General features: G+C 54.0%; 1 protein-coding gene and 1 long non-coding RNA gene across 5 annotated transcripts in view; one reads left to right on the plus strand and one right to left on the minus strand.

Moving 5' to 3' along the window:
- DDC (dopa decarboxylase) overlaps positions 1-20155 on the minus strand; it is an 85645-nt gene that overhangs the window by 24324 nt on the left and 41166 nt on the right. For all 4 annotated transcript variants that reach the window (XM_040455068.1, XM_040455069.1, XM_040455070.1 and 1 more), the window contains 3 exons: positions 13548-13614; positions 8462-8556; positions 4286-4353 (listed from right to left, as the gene is read on the minus strand). In XM_040455068.1, coding sequence (XP_040311002.1) covers positions 4286-4353; positions 8462-8556; positions 13548-13614 — 230 coding nt within the window. The remainder of the gene's footprint in view (positions 1-4285; positions 4354-8461; positions 8557-13547; positions 13615-20155) is intronic.
- On the plus strand, positions 838-10405 carry LOC121017004 (uncharacterized). The gene is made up of 3 exons (XR_005784578.1): positions 838-965; positions 5630-5714; positions 8173-10405. It is a non-coding gene; the product is annotated as an uncharacterized LOC121017004 (long non-coding RNA).

The raw sequence follows: 20155 nt of genomic DNA on the forward strand, positions 1-20155 counted from the left end.
TCCTGTGTGTGTTCTTAATTGGCATCCTGTGAGACTCGTGATTCTGCATCTGACGATCTTTACTCCGTCTTTAAAACCTCACCTCATCGCGGGGCACCTGGGTGGCTCAGTTGGTTAACCGTTGGACTCTGGATTTCGGCTCAGGTCACGATCTCACGGTTCGTGAGTTTGAGCTCCGCGTGAGGCTCTAAGCTGACGGACACGGAGCCTGCTTGGGATTCTCTCTCTCTCTCTCTGTCTCTTAAACATTTGTGGCTCTGGCATGGAGGAGAGTTGTGTGTCCGTAAGCAGAATCCCGGTTGCCTCATCCATAAAATCAGGAAGAACAATTCCTACGTTAGTTTAGCTGCGGTATAGCTATCATCTTTAAAGTACACGTGCTCCAGGGGCGCCTGGGTGGTGCAGTCGGTTAAGCGTCCGACTTCAGCCAGGTCACGATCTCGCGGTCCGTGAGTTTGAGCCCCGTGTCGGGCTCTGGGCTGATGGCTCAGAGCCTGGAGCCTGTTTCCGATTCTGTGTCTCCCTCTCTCTCTGCCCCCGCCCCCCGTTCATGCTCTGTCTCTCTCTGTTCCAAAAATAAATAAACGTTGAAAAAAAAAAATTAAAAAAAAAAAAGATTTGAAAAACTTACATTTAAAAAAATAAATAAATAAATAAATAAAAATAAAGTACACGTGCTCCGAGAGCCTGGCCTCACCTGCGCACAAGGTCACGCTGGCCACAGGACCGAGCGCTCAGCCCCAGCAATGGTGCTGTAAGGGCTCTCATTAATTAGTGACACATTAAAAAGCTGCCTCTTTCTGTTAAAACGCCAACTTTTACATGTGGAGAGCGGACTCAAAACAAATTTAAATCCATGTCGACCACCTGAATGATCTTCAGTGGCGTTCACCTGAGTTCACTGGGGTGCACGCATCTGTCTCCGGGCCTTTGCACTGCCGGTCCTCACCACCCACCCGGCGCAGGTACGCACGCTGCTTAATCTGTCACCTCGTGTGGCCCTTTGTCAAATGCCATGTCACCAAATAGGCTTTCCCCGAGCTCTCCATGTCCAACAATCAGGCAGAGAATGAATGGGTCCATGGAGGCATCTCACTCACACATTCCCCCTTGGCCTTCCAGCTCCCTGTTGTTTCCAAGCTTCTCTGAACCTCTGCCTTCTCTCTTCCCAAGCGCTTCACCTGCTGGACCTCAAGCTGCATTGGCCTGGACTTGATTTTATTCAGTTTCTCATTTCACTTGGCGGTATTTCATTTACCGGAAACTCTGTCCCACGGCTGAGACCTCTAGAGCCCAGAGATAATAGCCTTCTGGTGTGAGGTCCACGGTGCTCAAAATCAAATGTTTTCCAATGCAATCGGGACCTCTCCTCCTCCTTGTTATTCTTGGTTTGGATGGCACTGCCCCAGCTCGGACCCTGGTCCCTCAGCACCACCACAGTGCAGCCCCCGGTGAGGGTAGGACCTCTGTGGGAAGGGCCTTCTGCAAGCAGGGCAATGCTAAACATCGTCCCCACCAAGAGGAGAGAGCAACTTCTTTATAGTAAAGAGAGAGAGAGAGAGAGAGAGACAGAGAGAGCAAGCAGGTGGTTGGGTATAGCGAGATCAAAAGAAAACATCAAGTTTGATAAGAATCAAATAAACCGATCAGGAAGTGGGTGGCATAATTAAGTATATGGTTTAAAATAAGCTGACCTGGTTTAAATTCCTAAATGTTAGCCTTATGGTTTTATCTAGTAATTTCTTGCGAGCACCATCACGGACTGAATTGTGTCCCCAGCCCACGATTCACCTGCTGGAGACCTGACCCCCAGGACCTCAGAATGTGACCACATGGGGACAGAGGCAATGAGGTTAAAATGAGGTCACATGCCTGGGTCCTAAGCCAACGTGACCAGTGTGTCCCTAAGAAGAGGACACAGACCCACAGAGGAAAGACCGAGTGCCGACACAGAAAGAAGGCGGCCGTCGGCATGCCAGCTAGAGAGGCGTCAGCAGAGACCCGCCCGCCTGGGCCCCCGTCTCTGGTTTCCAGCCTCCAGAATGAGGAGGAAATACGTCTCTGTGGCGCGCGGTGGTTTGTCACAGCGTCCCTGGCACAGTGCCTCAAACAGCGGGCAGGGGCTGTTTTTGTCTTGAAACGCAGATCCTTCCACATCCAACTCCGTCACCCAATCCACACGCTCGTGAAATCAAGGTCTGCACCCCCGGTTTGGGGTAGGAGCGATTTTCCCACACTCACGAAATCTCCCCAAAATCCTCGACAACCATTCCGTCCAGGACCCCAGCGGCTCAGGACACGGAAAGCACATTCTCTATTGCAATTTATGTGTTCATGTGGCCTCAACTCATGACCCTCTCCCGTGTCCCCTCCAGCCCCGGGGATAACTGACTGCCCTCCTCTGGGGTAAAACCTCAAACATTGGCTGTCGCCCTTACATCTTATATTTGATTTTATTCAGCGGACAATCAGCTTCACCCTCTGTCCTTCTCCCAGTGACGTGGCCTCACCCTGTGCGCCCCGTGTCTCTCCTGCACATCACGTCTGCTCTGTCAGGCTTCCCTTTGCGGGCTGCTGCCTCAACCGGGCAAGACGTTCTTGTTCCCGAGTGACCCCGGCAGCCTGGTTACACCCCGTGAGGGGCTCGGGCCCTTCCCAACCACGCCGCTGACAAAGCTGTTCTCTCTCATCCTTAACTGGCTCACTGGCTCTTTGGACCCAAGGGCAGGACGCCACGTTGTTATATTCACCCCATCACCTCTCAGTGTGTGATCACAGATCGCGGCCCCAAATGCGTTTGGTCCCTCGTAGCCTCAGTTGCCCCATGCGTGAGGGGGCCGGATACCCCGGAGCCCCAGTGATTTATGTTACAGAAAGGGCGTTGAAGGCCGCCCATGTAAACAGCCATCTCTGATATTATTTTCCCCAGGTCATCAGTGAAACACCTGGGCATGCTGTGAGGCCCTCTGGCCGCCACCTCCTGGCGGTCCCCATCACTTTACCCCCGACAACCCTCCGGTCTTTTTGTGGGCTTTCTTGGCCCGATGCCTCACTGGCAGCTAAGGACCCTGTGTGCTCCTGCATCAGCTCACACTGAAGCCACCACCCCTCCCCAAATAAAGGCGAAAGGGCCCTCTACTGGCTCTGTGCCAGCTCTGTGCCCACGAGCCACAATCTGACCAAACACACCAGCAGAGTAGAATTACATTTCAGTGCCAATTAAAGCTCAAAGAGAGGGACTTTGGATACACCGTATGAACCATTCTTTAGCATTCCAGTTAAAATAGACAAACGCAGCCACAAGAACACGAAAGAACACTGAGGTTCATAACAGCTATAGCTTATATAGATCCTTACTCGTATTTCGGACGAAGCCACGTCTAGAATGGGCCCACCAGTGGGCTTTAAAATCACATATCAAAGTTTCGGTCCAAGGCAGACAGAAAAGAATTGATGTGAACCAATTTTTTAGTAAAGCACTGAAAATACGGTTTAATCTTTAGACAAACTAGTCAAAGGGCACACTGGTCGCTCAGTAAACCGGGAGAACAGACTTCGGTTGGGTCAGATGAGAACTGATTTCTTCACCCCTCCAAGGTGAGAACCCATTCATGCAATTACATGCCGAATGATTTTGCACAAAATTCATGCAAACCCCCCCGGTCCAAAGGTTGATTTACCTCCTTCTTAGTGCAATGAACATAGCAGAACCATTATCCCGTGTTCCCACACCGCTCCCAGTGACCGCTATTTCTTTAAAAATCATCTACGTGATGGAGTATCACCCACTTTCATTTCTGAATTCTTTTTCTTGCTCTAAATAGGACCAACATAATTATGGCACGCTGTTAAGAATTTCCAGAGAATCTCATGGGAAAAGGGATTACTTTTATTTTTACTTAACAAATGTGTTCAAGCCCTTAGACTCATTAACCATCTACGAAGAAAGACACAGAAACAACCGAATTAGAAATACGTCCTGAAATGTCCTTGCGTTGTGTTTGGTAACACTAGGTAGATCACACTACAGATTTTGCTGTATTAACCTTCTCTCCTTGTGCCAATGGCTCGAGCTAATATGTTCTTATCAGCAGTTCACAGTCAGGTAAGGTTGGGCAAGAATCCTGCCCCTGGTTCAGCATGGAAGCAAGCAGTGAGCAGGTAACATGTGACATGGCCCAGCGATGGCATCCTCCTCACCTGCCAGGCTTCTTTCCCACAAGGCCGCTCAGGGAAAGTGCGGTGCACATGGGGTAGCTGACATGTAGCCGTCGGGGAAACTTACCACATGGCAGAGCAGTCGAAATTCACCAGCAGCCATTTGTGCGGATTGAAGTTAAATGAGTCTGCAAACTGCCGAGGAGAAATAACAAAAAGAAGCCACTTCCGTTACTAACGTCTAGTTGTACAAGACTCCGTGCACAGTAATTCACAGCTGGGAGGGTCTGGACTCTGGAACCCACTGGGGCGACCACCTGACCTCCCCACGCGTCTTCATATTCATGTTTAAATGGGGATAACAAATCATACTCGGGATCCCCCGTATGTAGTCTGGAGTCATATGAAATGTATCTACCAGGGCGCCTGGGGGGCTCAGTCAGTTGAGCACCTGACTCTTGATTTCAGCTCAGGTCATGATCTCGGGGTCGTGGGATCGAGCACCGCATTGGGCTCCACGCTGAGTGTGGAACCTGCTTGGGATTCTCTCTCTCCCTCTCTCTCAACCCCTCTCCCCGCTCTTGTGTGCGTGTGCATGCACAGGAGCCTGTGCCCTCTCTCTGTCTCCCTCTTTCTCTCTCTCTCAAATATAAATGAATGAGCGAATGAATGAATGAGTGAATGAACGAAATGTATCTACCTTTCAAACTACGAGATTATTTGAAATAAGTGAAATATTAATTCACATGTACTATGCCAGGACATCGTACTGATCTGGCCTATGAAACACTTCCTGCCAGCAGCTTCCTCAACATCACGAACTGGCAAAGTTCTTGGTATACGCATATCATCATGAGCTTTGGGAGGGTGAAAACTTCATGCCTAACCGGTGGTAATCGGGATCACCCCAATTTTTATTTAACTGGTTCGTTCTTTCACCAATACCAACGTAATTACCAACTACTCTTCCTGTGTACCTAAACATCTTCGTCTTTAAAAAAAAAAATTGGGGGGCGCCTGGGTGGCTCAGTTGGTTGAGCGTCCAACTTCGGCTCAGGTCATGATCTCATAGTTCATGGGTTCGAGCCCCGCGTCGGGCTCTGTGCTGATAGCCTGGACTGCTTCGGATTCTGTGTCTCCTTCTCTCTCTGCCCCTCCCCCACTCACGCTTTGTCTCACTCTGTTTCTCAAAAATAAATAAATATAAAAAAAATTTAACATTTATTTATTTATTCATGAGAGACAGAGAGAGACAGTCATGAGTGGGGCAGGGGCAGGGAAGGAGGGAGAGACAGAATCCGAAGCAGGCTCCAGGCTCCGAGCTGTCAGCGCAGAGCCCGATGCGGGGCTCAAACGCACGAACCGCGAGATCATGACCTGAGCCGAAGTCGGACGCTTAACCGACTGAGCCCCCCAGGCGCCCCTCTTCGTCTTTATTTTTAAAGGCAATAACCGAGATCATCAATTTTAGATGCTGCGGCATTTCCAAGCAGAAAATAAGATCTTAACAACCGAGACTGGCTGAGGAGGCCGCTCTGTGTTTCCACGAAGCTATCGTAAGTGGGGAGTTCTCACATCCTTCCAAAGGCGTGCCCAGGTTTATCGTCAGGCTGATGCACAGACCTGGGCCCAGCTGGAGGCCCAGGGATGCAGCCACACGCATAAATCCCCAGTGGAAGCAGAGTTAAAGGCAGCGGCAGAGATAAAGGTCCCAGTCTGGCAGGCAGCTGAAATCTCTCCCCACCTCCGGCCTCTTCTCTGTTTGGTTCCAGGGAGGCAGCGAGGCACCAGGGGCCAGGGGGGTGCCGTGCCACCCGGGAGACGTCCGCTCGGCTGACGGCCGCCTCGCACGTCAACCCCCACTCGGGGCGGCGGGGAGGACATTCGTTTCCTTCCAGGTTTCAATCAAAGTGACTTGGAGCAAGACACGGGAAAGGACAACGGGTCTCATTTGTTGATAAAAGGAGACAACACGTGAAAGATGGGCTTTGTTTGCCGAGAATTGTATTAGTTCCCTCCCGGAGGGGCTGGTCTGTTTGATCGTCTTTCATTACCCGACCGCTGTGTGCTCCTCCTGTTGGCAGAGCGACGGGATGTTATCTCGGGGCTGGGGCCTTGCAGGATATTGCAGGCCCCTTATCTGACCAGCCGAGCAGGAAGGCCCTCGCCAGCAGAGAACAATGCAGGAGACACGGAAATGACTCAGCGTCGGGCATGAAATCCCGTCTGCCGCTGGCAGATAGGATCTTGCTAGAGTGCCCAGCTCCGCGGTGGCCTGACAGTTAGTCCCCCCCGACAAGCCCCCCGCCATGAAAGCCAAAGCCCCAAGTCCTGGGTTCACAGGGAAAAGACTGTGCAATCCTAAGCCTGATATGTAGAAAGACCAGGCCTTGGGTACAGGCACACACATTCCCAAAGATGGCTTTGCCTTCTGTCCCCCGAGTCTGCGGGGACAGACCCCCTCCCCCGCCAGTGATGTGTACCGTCTCTGTGATGCGAGGTGTGCAGGTGGTAAAGAGGTCTGTCTGTCGTTTCGCAGCCCCAAACACCCACAAAACCGGCTACGGGCAGCGAACCCCAGAGAGCTGGCCGTCAGCATCGTTACCAGAACTCCTCATAGGCCACAACCCCCTTCCCCAATATTTATTGGGGCCTTTGGAAGCCCCACGTGCCCCTCCCTCCCCAGGACAGATCTGAGGACTGGCCCGTATTCAGCGATCAATAAGCAAATACCGAGTGAGAGAGTACACAAATGAATGTGACGTGAAGGAGGTAGGAACCAGAATGCTATTTCATTCGTTGGTAATAAGGGGGTACTCTTTTCTAAGAGGGGAACACTGGTGTTCTATACATGACACCCTTTTTTCTGGTATTATGGCCCCATGAGAATCCACATGAGTAATCAGCAAATGAATGGGCAGCCTGGCCCGAGAGCGGAGAGAGGTTTGGAGGGACGGTCTGCTCAGCCATGGTGAAACCACAGAATCCAACTCACGCACAGCCCTTGCCGTGTGCCAGACGCTGCTTTTTAAGCCCTTTCAATATGATTAACTCCTGATCCTTACAACACCCCCTCGGAGGAGGGATCACTACCAAAACCCACTTTGTGAGGTGGAGGGAGGGTACTAACGTGCCCGCAGGGACACAGCTAGTCGTAGGGTAAAGCTGGGATTCAAACAGTCACTTAATGGCAAAGGCCGTGCCCGTAATCCCTGCACCTCGTGTGGCCCCGGGGCTCGCGAAACCCGTGTCCCTGAGCACAGAGCCAACACTGAGGCCCCACTGACTCACTGTCTCCTTCCCCCGGACTCCCTGCAAAGTCGCTCTCTCTGGACCCTTTACTGCAGCTACAACTGAGTTCCTGGCCGAGAGGAACGTTGCGGCCCCTGAGCCTCCGCCAACAGCGAAATTCTCCTTGAGTCTGAAATCACACATCACAGCACGACCATCACGTCGTGTCCTCGCCTCTAGTCTGTGCCACATGGCCCTCTGCAGCAGAGTACTGGCCGATAGTTTTGCTTACTAGTTCTCAGAAGCGGCAGGTGTTTTGAGGGGCATCACAAGCCACATTTTACAACTTCCAGAAGCAGTAGAAGATATTTGAGTGCACCTGTGGCTGCTTGTTCAATAAGTCAACACCATGCCCACTGCATGGTCAGAATAGACTATCATATTGAACCAGACCGAATAGGGTTGTAGGTTGGCCTTATACATTACTTCTTTTTGTTAAATTTGCTTAAATGTTTATTTTTCAGAGAGAGAGAGAGAGAGAGAAAGAGCAGGGGAAGGGCAGAGGGAGAGAAAGAGGGAGGGAGACACGGAACCTGAAGCAGGCTCCAGGCTCTGAGCTGTCAGCGCGGAGCCCAACCGGGGCTCAAAGTCACGATCCGTGAGACCACGACCTGAGCCAAAGCCGGACGCTTCACCGACTGAGCCACCCAGGCGCCCTTGTACGTTACTTCTTGATCTGAAATGCATTAAGATCTCATTTCCTTCCTAAATGTTTCCCCACAGTGCTAACATTTATCCTGTCATGAGACCCTTGCCCAGGACCCGTGCAGACTGAAAAATGGCTGTAAACGTCCGGTGTATTTTGAGAAGAGCGGCTGTAGGACTGGGAAGATTCTCAACCGCCATCATAAGGAAGTCTAATTTCTGACGATCGCAGAATGTGTTTGGACGCCGTCTGCTGCAACGAACCCCAGCAATGAGAAATGGAACGTCACCTCCTCGCGAGGACATGTCACTGACAGCAGAGCACTTTTCAACGGCGATCTTCTTAACGATAAAGAGCACGACCTACCTCGACTCCGTTCAGAAGATGCCGGAACTCAGGGCAGATGAAGGAGCTGCCCGCGTAGGCAGCGTCGATGTGCAGCCACACGTCCTCCTTGTTACCTGAAATCCAGAGGTGACCTGTGAGTTCCCCGACAGATGCCCTCCTCACGGGGGCCTGATAACTTACTGCATACGGTCTATCAACAGCATTTGCTGGCCCGATGGTGGACCCTAACTGGCTCCTTGAGTCTGAAGGCAACGCAACTGAGGGTGGTTGGCCCCAGACTGTGGCAGAGCACAGACAAGGTGCTCAGTGAATGTGTGGACTTGAAGGAAGGAAAATGGGATCCCCCGCCCTGCTTGACTTGAAGGTGGATGCTCATGGTCTAAGGGCTCAGCCCGCCCTAACCCTTGGGGTGCCTTTTTCGCAGTCACACTGCCTTTCTCTGTCTTCTGCCATCTCATCCACTGGGAATGTGCTCCCCATTCTCCTGGATTAGGGGTCCTAAAGTCTTCCCCCACAAAGTCTTGGGGGATCAGCAGGGTGTGCAGCCCCAGTGACCCCCCTCCCCCCCCATTCCATCCCCCCGTAAAGCATACTCGCTTATTTTAGGCCATCCACAACCACGCCAGGCTCCTTTGGGATGCGATTTCTGCTTTCCAACCGCACCGGAATAGCCTGGCCGGAAGGGACCACGTCTGACTTTACAGGTGGAATAGCATCCTGATTAAATTTGCTCCCTCAGTTGGGACTGTCTGGGTTCAACCCCTGCCTCCAACGACCCAGCAGCTCTATGGCCTTACGTCCTTTCAAACTCAGTCCCCTCCCAGGCAAACAGGTATAAAAATCACACCCGGAACGTCAGGGAGAGACAAGATACCGCCTGTAACTGCCTATCACCACACCTAGTTTGGGGTCGTGAGAAATAAGGGTGATCATCGCGATGAGTCCCTCCGTGGGTGCTGGGCACGCAGCACTCACGAGACACGTAACCACGAAAGGTTGGGGCGTCTCGGTGGGGAGGAGGCGCCCTGCCCGTACTGGGTCAGGACACCACCTGCGTGGCTCAGTCAGCCCCTGCCAAATGCATCTGTGCCGACTGATAGGCGCAAGGCTCGCTTTCTCATGCGTGATGCTCGCTAATCACACCCGATGCCATGAGGAGGGACAGGTGGCTCTGAGCTCTGCTGACACAAGTTCTCAGAGGCGTTTCAAAGCCTTGATTCCATCTGAGCTTCAGGATTGGAGGGATCAAAGCACTCGGTTGGATCCAGACCAAATGCGCTCCGAGGACACGTGATAGTGCCACCGAGGGTCACGGTGAGGGTGAGCTCTGTGTACCCGGAGGCACGTCTCACAGGCGAAGGGCGTGTGGGCTGGTCCCTTTGTGGAGCCGTCTCCCTGGCACCACAGGGCCCCACATGGATGTGGCCGGGAGCCAGTGAGAGCACAGAGCCTCAGGACAATGTGGGATTTCTGCTTGGAAACCACCGCTCAGCCAGTCTGGAACACAACAGTGCTCCTGTTGCTTATCGTGCGACTGCTGTGGCTCTGTAGGCTGTGGGCAGGTGGAAACTTCAGAGGCTCTTATAGGACAGACATGAAACCTCACATCCACTCTGTGCTCTCCAGGGGACCGTTTGCGCTGGTCAGGAAACTTCGTTCTCTGTTAGAGGCCCCTCTGGGGACTTTGAGACTCCCATGTGTCTCCCTTCAGAACCATCGAGGGAAGAGGTGAGGCAGGGCAGGACCCCAAGGCCTGAACAGGCAGCCAAGTCAGGAAGGACACGAGCCATGAGGGTAGGAGGTGGGGACCAGGTTCCAGCAGCAAGAGAAAGGGCTCTCTTTTCTTCACTTCTCCATCACCCTTGTGAGAGGACCGTTTGGTAAGAGTAGAAACCTCAAGTTATGGGGCGCCCGGGTGACTCAGTCAGTTGAGCGTCCAACTCTTGATTTTGGCTCAGGTCATGATCTCACGGTTCACGGGGTTCGAGCCCCACATTGGGCTCTGCACTGACAGCAAGGAGCCTGCTTGGGATCTTTCCCTCGCGCTCTGCCTCTCTTTCTCTTTCTCCCACTCTCAAAAACAAATAAACATTAAAAAAAAAAAAAAAAAAAAAAAAGGAAGGCAAAAAGAAACCACAACCCCTCCAATGTGAGCTGGGTCAGCTCCAGGACAGACAGAGAGGAAGTTCGGCCTAAGCCCTCAGGAAGGGGCCAGGATGATGCCAGCCCCCAGGACTCTGCCACTCCGGAATGTATCAGAGACCCAGAGGGGGGCAGCGGGAGGGAAAGACGGGGTCCTCGGAAGGGCAGGGACAGGGGTCCTCCAGGGGAAGGTGCACAGCAGGGACTTAACTTTAGTCCAGAAGAGCTCTTGGCTCCAGAGAGGCGACCGCTAGCTGTGGAGGGCCCTGCCTGATAGGAGTCCTTTCCCACCTGGGTCTTTGGTCCCCTGATGGTGCCACAATGTGACTGATGATGGGGGCCTTGGGCCATATGAGTTCTGACTTCTGCAGGAACGAGTGACGGCAGGTGTTAGCTGGACCTCCAGCAGGAGCTGGAGACTGAGGGTCGACCAGGTGGGCAGCGAGTTACTGAGCCCCAAGAAAACTCCATTGGCGCGGGCCGGGCCAGCTTCCTTGGTGGGGGGAGGGGGGTCTCACTCTATGTGTACGGTCATCATACCTGGGGAAGCCAGCCACCCAGACCTCACGGGAGAGGACAAGGGTTCGGGCGCCCCCCACACTGTGCCCCACACCCCTCCTGCCTGCAATAAACCTTGACCATGAGATGCTTGCAGAGGATTCTGTGAGTCTTCCTGGAGGGTTAGTGAACCTGAGGGTGGTCTCGGAGGCACGAGGATCCCTCTGTCCCTGCAGTCGGCGCAAAACTCCCGCAGAAAGAACTCGCGGGTGCCCAAGAAAAGGGGAGTTCCAGGTGGGTTTCTCTTCTGTCCGCGGGGACGCAAAGAGCCGAGAGCACCAGCTCTCCATCCCGTGTCTTGTACGGGACCGCTGGCAGCGATCTGGTGCCTCCAGATAACACGGGCATCTCTAGAGGCCAGGCGGTCACAGACCCCGAGGCCAGGCCATGGGGGCCGCCTGTCACAGGCCAAGGTCCACCCAGCACCCAAGCGAGCCGAACCTCGGCCGGGAGGTTGTGGACACCCTCGGAAGGGAAGGTTCAGGCTTCCCACCCCTCAAGTCCTCGCCGCCCGCGTGTTTCCTCATGAGGCTTCCCTACACTGTACCAGCTGGGCCATCCTCTGCCTGGGCAGGTGGGCAGGTGGCCAGCCTGGGGCTCAGGGCCTGTGGGGCCATGTGGGCTCTGCCCTGCCAAACCCCTCAATCCCCGAAATCCAAGAGCCCCGGGGAGACATCAGCCGGCCCCCGTGCAGGACGTCCAGTTCCCAGCCCGACATCTGAGTCAGAGGCGCGCACGGTGGCTTGGCCGGGCTCACGAGGGTTTGCAGCTCACGAGGCCGATGCCCTGGCCACGGGCATGAGCCAGTAGGTCGAGTCCCTCCTCTGAGTCCGGGCTCTGCACCACTGTGGTGGTGAAAAATCACATGTGGTGGAGAAAAATCCTGTGGGAACAGGCACGTCCGTGCCAGCCGCCCCTCAGCACGGACGGTCCCCAGCACACCTGCTACCCTGGGTCTCACCCGATTCCTGGGCACGAACGCCCCCTCTAAAGAGCCCTGTGAGGGAAACCTGGACGCTTGACGATGACAAGTGTTGCTTCCTCGCCCCCCGTACAGACGGGGGGACAAAGCTTGGAACTGAGGGCCCATGGCCTGAAGCAGTGCCCGTCACCACTGCCACCAGCTGTGCGAGTGTAGGCACAGGGGGGTCCCCGTGAGGAGAGGTGGGGTCATGCAGGTGGGGCCAGGGGCCAGTGCCTGCAGGTGGAGTGCTGTCTAGCATAAGCCACCAAGACGTGATCGTGATCGGGGGCCCTGAACAGCCTCCATGTGAGCCCAGACCGCTTGGATGATCAGCTCCGCCGTCCTGGGGCGGGCGGTGGCTGCCCCAGAGCCACAGGAGTGGGGGGGGGGGGCATGCCCCAAGGATGGGGGAGGGGTCATGAGCCCGTGCCCCTGCCCAAGAGAAGGTCTCCGTCACCTGACTGCCCACTCCTGGGCCTGCTGTGTGCCCAGAGCCGCGTGTGGAAGGGGAACCTTTAGAAACAGAGCCCTTACTCACGTTCTATCTTTTGGAGTCTCTGAAATATCATCCCCAGGAGACCACCTGTGTGCTGTAGGTGAGGGGGGGAGGGGAGAGTGGCCCCGAGGAGCACAGGAAGCAGATTCTTCTCCGGAGAAATCCAGGGTTTTGGTGTTGATTTGCTTACGCACGTTAGGTCATTTGCTTCACTGCTTCCAGTCATTCCAGAAGAAGACACGTCAGACTTAACTGAAAGCCTTAACTGAAAGGCTCCCCATGAGCCTTGGGGAACTCGCTCCAAGAGTTCGAGTGTATTCCCTTGGGTGGCGAAACCTTGCAGCCCTTCCGTACGCGCGGAAGGACCTTTTCTTGGAGACAGTGTGTAGGCACAGGTTCAGCCAAGCTCAGCTCTTGTCCAGTTAGGGCCACCTTCTGGGCTTGTGCACTTCAAGCTAATGAGATATGTGCTATTGCAAATACAAGGAGAGTTCGGCAGGCGCGCCTGGGTGGCTCAGGCGGCTGAGTGTCCGACTTTGGCTCAGGTCATGATCTCACGGTTTGTGGGTTCGAGCCCCGTGTCGGGCTCTGTGCTGACAGCTTGGAGCCTGGAACCTGCTTCGAGTTCTATGTCTCCCCCTCTCTCTACCCCTCCCCTGCTCACACGCTGTCTCTCTCTCTTTCAAAAATAAATAAACATTAAAAAAATTTTTTTAAACATTAAAAAAAACCAAGGAGAGTTTGGCAAACCATCGTCATATTAAGTTATTGTTATGTTCATATTACATTATATTGTAACATGCCTCGGACTCTCTAATCATATTATTCTCTCATATGACTTATGTCATTAATATTATGAAGGAGGAGAGCCCAGAGAAGGAGTTCCCCTCATATCTTCCTACACTGAGAACATTTTCCGAAAGAAACCTCCATCAGGTACTTACAGATCGGACCCACTTCTAAGAGACTGTCGAATGAGCAGCAGGATGTGGTCCCCAGCGTAGCCACCACCTAGAGAATAAAAAGCAGACCTCTTTTTATTCCCTTTTTTTGGGCACGGTCATAACGTCCCCATGCACGACCACTGCCCCACCCCGGTCGAGCCCAGAGCTTCCGATTCCGTGTTCGATCAGCGTCCGCTAGCTGAAGATACGAATCTGTGGATGTACCTTTAAGTCTTTGCACGGAAGTTTCCCAGCAGGGGGAGAGACATCTTCACACAGAAAACTAGGCTGTGAGGCTGGAAACAGTATTTGCACGGGACTCCCCGTGCATCCAGGAATGAAGCCCTTAGCCCCACGGACCATGTCTCCTGTGCTCTGGTTGACCAATAAGAGCGTGTATATGAACTACGGTTACGGCGAATCGTTGCTTCTGCGAATGGGAGGTGTGGAGCTCCGTCTTAGTCTGGTGCGTGTGGCAGAGTGCACAGCAGAACAGCAGGAACCTTGCTCTGACCACCCTGGAACAGCCTCGCGGGCAGCTCAGAGCCACCCCAAGAGTTTGACCCGGAGTCCTGCCCACCAGCTTTCATGCGCTCGCCTTCCTTCTAAATGGCACCACTCCGAAGGGAATTTCAACCCTCAAAGATGCAGATTTGCTCTACCTAGATTCATGAGAAAGCCCTACAGATGCTGAAAACAATTTTTAAAGGTGTGTTCCAAGAAAGCGTCGGGCACAGTTGGTCACACAAGTGGGAAATGTGGCCCCGATTCCTGTGGCCGCTCCTGGCCTCTGAGCACCTTGGAACATGGTGATAACACAGATATCGTCTGGCCAGTTTCCCCACACCCACGGCTGTCTCTCCCCTGGACCCATGAAGCTGCTGAAGCCAGGTCAGTTCGCATCTTCTTTCTTTCTTTTCTTTTTTTTTTTTTTTAAGTTTATTTATTTTAAGAGAGAGAGAGAGAGAGTGCCAGCAGGGGAGAGGCAGAGAGAGAGGGAGAGAGAGGGAGAGAGAGAGAATCCCAAGCAGGCTCTGCACTGTCAGTGGGGCTCGAACTCATGAACCACGAGATCATGACCTGAGCCAAAGTGGACACCCAACCGACTGAGCCACCCAGGCACCCTCTGCATCTTATTTCTTTGTATTGCTAGGAGTTTGCACTTTGCTGAACATGGAATAGGAACCGATCAGTCGCCAAGTGAATGAAAAGCACGTTGTGTTTATGAAACCGAAGGCCCTAATTGATTTACGATGCCAGCGCCATCTGGATGATGAAATTTCTCCCTCGGTGTGACAAGAGTGCGAATTTTCATTCAATCTGATTTGAGAATCCAACTCAGCTCTTTCCTGAGCCCCCGCGAATACCCCGGCGGTGCCACGGGCCCTGAGAACAGATGCAAAGACACCAAGGGGAGAAACCCGCACAAACTAGTAAACCTGAGAACCTGGTCGGAGGCCCTTCTGGTTTCATTTCACCAAGGGCCACCTGCACTTGACCCGAGAACCCAATTTGCCAGAGAAAATCAAAGCGCTCCTGCCAGGGAGGCATTGTACCTGCCCCAAGGATGGTTCAGCTGACAAGTCCTGGCTCGCTGCTCACACGGTCACCTGGGCCAGACAGTAGCTGCCTGGGGACCAGAGTTGTCCTCTGCCCAGCGGCAGGGAGTGATTCCAAAGCAGGCCCTGGCCAGACTCTGGCAGGACTCACCGCAGCAATGGATTTGGGCCCCTGAGAGGGAACAGAGTGTTTCAGATGCTCTATTATTATTCAGGGGCGGTGAAGCCAACAGACTGGGAACCTAGTGCTGTTGGCAGGATAGCTTGTCTTCCGTGCCGTTCCCAAGAGGCGGGGCCATGCTGTGCCATGCAGGGCCACACGGGGAAGGCGCAGGGCCATCAGGAGGCACAGGGAGAGGGGCAGCATGGACGGGAACCTTTACTGCGGTTCCCACAGGAAGCAGCAGGTGAGGCAGGGTGAGTGGGTGGAGGGTTGGTTGTTTTGATCAATTTCAATGGGCCCCACGGCAAAGGGGGCTGTCCCTAGCTGTCCCTAGCGTCCCTGGCTCTGGGGTATGAGGGCGGGGGGTAGAGGCCTGGAGAGGAAGAGCCCCATAGAGGAGATGGATGGGGGCGTGGGCTCTGGGTTGGTTAGTTTGGTGAAAGGCAACCCATTACCATCTCCAGGAATTGGCTAGTCCTGGGAGGGGCTGTCCCTGCAGGGTCAGCAAGGTCCTTAAGATGTCAAAGCCTCAGACATACAGAAAACAAAAATGCACGATGACTCCACCGACATTTAAGCCATGCACTTGGGGCAAAAACACCTGGGTTGGAGGCCCACCTCTGCCTCTCACCTGCAGCCAGCTGGACTTCTGTTTGCCCACGTACAGCACAAAGGCATCGGGGGCGGGCCTGCCCAGACTACAAGGTCCCACCGGGTCTAGATGCACCACATTGTGGTGTCTCAGCCCCCTTCCTTCCCACCGCCGCACACGCCTCCTCGTCACCCACCCTCCGCGTCGCCTCATTTTCGCGAGATGACTCATTTCATGGGACTTCAGGTCAGCGTGCTCTTTTCCCCTTGTATTTGCACTTTCTTCCTGATTTAAAACTGAAGACCAAAATGCTTCATCTAAGGCACCCAGTTTGGCAAATAGAGCCCGAGACGCTTAAAAGGCTTCATGTCGCTAAAGGAGTAACAAACAATTATACAGATTAAAAAAAACCACAGAACGGCTCAACCATCCAGCTATTGTGTGTCACGAATTTTTCTCAGTCTTAACCATCTCTTAGGAACAACCTATCTCTCGTTCAGCAGTGCCTTCAGTTTCATCGGGTTTTCCACAAATTCTAATCGAAATAAATGCAATCACTTGTGTTTTTAAGACGACAGGGGGCGCCTGGGTGGCTCAGCCGGTTAAGCGTCCGACTTCAGCTCTGGTCAGGATCTCACGGTTCAGGAGTTCGAGCCCCGCGTCGGGCTCTGTGCTGACAGCTCAGAGCCTGGAGCCTGCTTTGGATTCTGTGTCTCCTTCTCTCTGCCCTCCCCTGCTTGCCCTCCCTCCCTCTCTCCCTCTTGAAAATAAACATTAAAAAACATTTTTTTTTTAAAAGACAACATAGGGGCGCTTGGGTGGCACAGTCCGTTAAGCGTCCGACTTCAGCCAGGTCACGATCTCGCGGTCCGTGAGTTCGAGCCCCGCGTCAGGCTCTGGGCTGATGGCTCAGAGCCTGGAGCCTGTTTCCAATTCTGTGTCTCCCTCTCTCTCTGCCCCTCACCTGTTCATGCTCTGTCTCTCTGTCCCAAAAATAAATAAACGTTGAAAAAAAAAATTTAAAAAGACAACATATATGGTAAATATCCCCTTGTGAGAATTATTTTCTATCTGTGACCATTTGCACAGGAGAGTGTCTGAGATGATATCCACCAAATATTAATGGTGCTTGTCTCTTAAACTTTTTTTTTAATGTTTATTTATTTTTTTCGAGAGAGACAGAGTGCGAGCAGAGGAGGGGCAGAGAGAGAGAGAGAGAGAGAGAGGGAGACACAGAATCGGAAGCAGGCTCCAGGCTCCGAGCTGTCAGCACAGAGCCCAATATGGGGCTTGAACCCATGAACCATGAGATCCCGACCTGAGCTGAAGTTGGACGCTTAATCGACTCAGCCCCCGCCCCAGGCGCCCCAATAGTGCTTGTGTCTTAAGATGCGATTTTGGGTCCCATAAGGTAAACCTTCATTCTTGATGTTTTTGTCCTGTTTCTGTAAAAAAAAAAAACAAACAATAAAATCCTGCCTCGTCCTGGATGCGACCTCAGTTGGGAGACAAGCGGGTGGGTGTGCTGAGCACTGACTAGGCCCGGCCTGGGGCTCTGCAGAGTATACACAGGGGCCTCAACAGCGGCAGGAGCCGGGTAGGTCTACGATCTGTACTTTACAGTTGGCTTAAGTGAGTCCTTGCTGGGGGATCGTGGACATACAGAGGGGTGGGAACAGATCAGCATTATGAACCCCGGTGTGATGAACTCTCGTTGTCCTGCCAGCTACCAAAAGAGCCCGGCGCCCTGAGCCGGGCTGGGCACCCCCCCCCCCCCCACCCCCCGCTGACCTAGCCCGTGGATGGGCGGTGAGGACCGGGCTGGCGGGTGGCAGGGCCCGGCCTGCTGTGTTCTAGATGGCTACAGTCAGCTCGTCCTAATTCCCAGAAGCCCAGCACCTGCTCCGCTCCGGGGTCTGATTACCCCGGCTCAGCTCAGTGACGCTAACCTGATTTGGGCTGTGCCGCGGCGCCATAATCACATTTGTGCAGGGGGAGGGAGGGCGGGGACGGTGCAGGCACCCCTCCCCTGAGAGCCCGAAGTGGTTCTGCGGCCCCAGGCGCACGTCCCCTTCGGGGGCAGACCTGCCTCCCCGTCCTCATTGCCGTGGCTCTGACACGCACTGGGGGGCACAGCCCTCTGCCCATGGCCGGACCTTGTCAAGTCGGCTCTAGGGACCGCAAACCCCCACGGGGAAGAAAGGGAGACTGTTACAAGCCCCACGCAAGTCCGTGGAGCGGCCCCGGTGCAGACCTGCCAAATGTGCCCGTGCTCTCAGCAGAGGTCCCCGGATCCTGAGACGTCTGCAGTCACTTCGCAAATGTACGGAAGGCGTTGGGTCTGCATCTCAGAATTATGCATGTGGTTGTTATTCAGAATTGTGACCCACCGGATGGACGGCTTCAACGGAGCAACCGGGCGATACGTCCAAGTCCAAGCTGCAGCCCTTCTAGATCTCTCTCTGGCTTCGGGGTCCCGTGGTTGAGGGATCCGTTTAAGATACCAAACCTACTGCAGGTCCTCGAGCCTCCTGTGACCTCTCAGGCCTCTGTGCCTTTGTCGTAATCTTTTCTACCACAAGAAGGGAACTGTGCCCGTCAGCGCTGCCTGAATTATCCCCTAAGCACATGGCTTACCTGCGATCTCTTAGCCAAAGCGTTCGCCCATCTCCCCTGGAGGGTTAATCACACCCCTTCCCTCTGCGTGTATAGCGTTGACCAGAGAGTGCAAAGACTGGGGAACGTGTACTTTCCCACCAAGAACCACTCCCTCGGGAAAGGGACCCACCCTTCATTGGTCCCTGAGGGGCCGGCACACGCGTGGCCTAAAGGCCCGGACCTTCGCTGGACAGAGAGGGAGATGCCTATGGAGGAGCCTGCAAACCTGCCTGTGCTCTGAAACACGGGATCAGCCCGAGTCTGCGGCTCCTGCCAGACGGCCACAGGTGCCCTCAAACATTAGCCAGAATCTTGGGCTCGAGAGCCAAATTCCAACATGGCGCCTCCGTCGGGTGCCCAGTCTCCCTTCAGGAAAATAAAACTGGGGTGTGTTTTTCCTGACGCTGAGTGGTCTTCCCTCAAATACTTGGATCTCCCCTTCTTACCAGGCCTCTTCCCTGAGCGTAGGCACACACTTTGGGCTCATTTCTGCACACCCGCCATGTTCTGCACCACCTCGTCCCCTCCCTGGGGAGGCCACTGCCGTGTGTGGGGGTCGTTTTGTAGGGTAACTTTGAATTGATGTCGACTGAAGACAGTCACTCAGTCTGAGGCCTCTGTGATAACGGACAGACCACCGGAGGCCAATTCATCACCGAGCTCTGCCCACCAGGCTTCAAAGCCCACCTGAGTCTCTCCGCCACCAGAGGGGTTCTGAAAATACTCATCAGCCTGTGTCTCTCTTCAGCTAAGAACTCCCTTAGTGACTATGTGTTGCCCTTAGGGAAGGCCTGTCTTCCTCACACTCATCCCCTCATGATCTCCTCACCACTGCCTCTGCAGCCCGCCTCCTACACCCCTCCCTTCACACCCCTCCGTGCACTCCTGCGCCGGGCGGTGAAGACCCTCGCAGCTTCTGGGACCTCACATCCGTGATCTCCCCGCCCTCCCGTGGACAGCAGTGCAACACGGTGCGTGAAGCGGGAACTCTGGGATCACGTCACAGTGCAACCTTCATGGCTCTAGCAAGTTCTGAGCCTGTCTTGCCCTTTGGTCTGCTGGGATGCAATACATTCTCATTGCTATCTCCTTTCCCTGGAGTGTGTGACCCAAGCAGCCCATGAACAGCACCCCCACCCCAGCCCCGCCCCGGCTCAGCCTACATCCCTCACTTTTCCAAGACTGTGGCTCCCATAGCAACTCTTTCCTGATCCCCGTGTTCCCATGGTGACAACGACTGGCTTGCTTGTTTCGCTGATCACGCTGCACCTTCTGCGAATGACTGTTCACTTAGCGTCTCTGTCTGACCCATAAGATCCTTGAGGGCCCCATCATCCGCAGCCCACAGGCCCGGCATGCAGTGGTTACCCAATACACGTGAATGAATCGGCGACTATTACACATCCCATCAGGGTAAGTTGTGAAATACAACGAGTGGACGTATCCAGCACCTGCTGCTAAGACCATGTTTTGGTCCACCATTTGCCTGAGAGCCCACTGACAAGGATTATAAAATGTACTCAGGGTAGTTGCCTCCTAAAATGTCCCGACAAAGGCTTCGGCCCCTCTGAAATGCCTCCAAAGGATGCCTTGTTGCAAAGTCCTCGCAAAGCCACGGGCACAGAGCGGTGGCCAA

This window comes from Herpailurus yagouaroundi, unplaced genomic scaffold, assembly GCF_014898765.1.
Source record: "Herpailurus yagouaroundi ecotype Mexico unplaced genomic scaffold, PumYag 214, whole genome shotgun sequence".
Classification (NCBI taxonomy): Eukaryota; Metazoa; Chordata; class Mammalia; order Carnivora; family Felidae; genus Herpailurus; species Herpailurus yagouaroundi.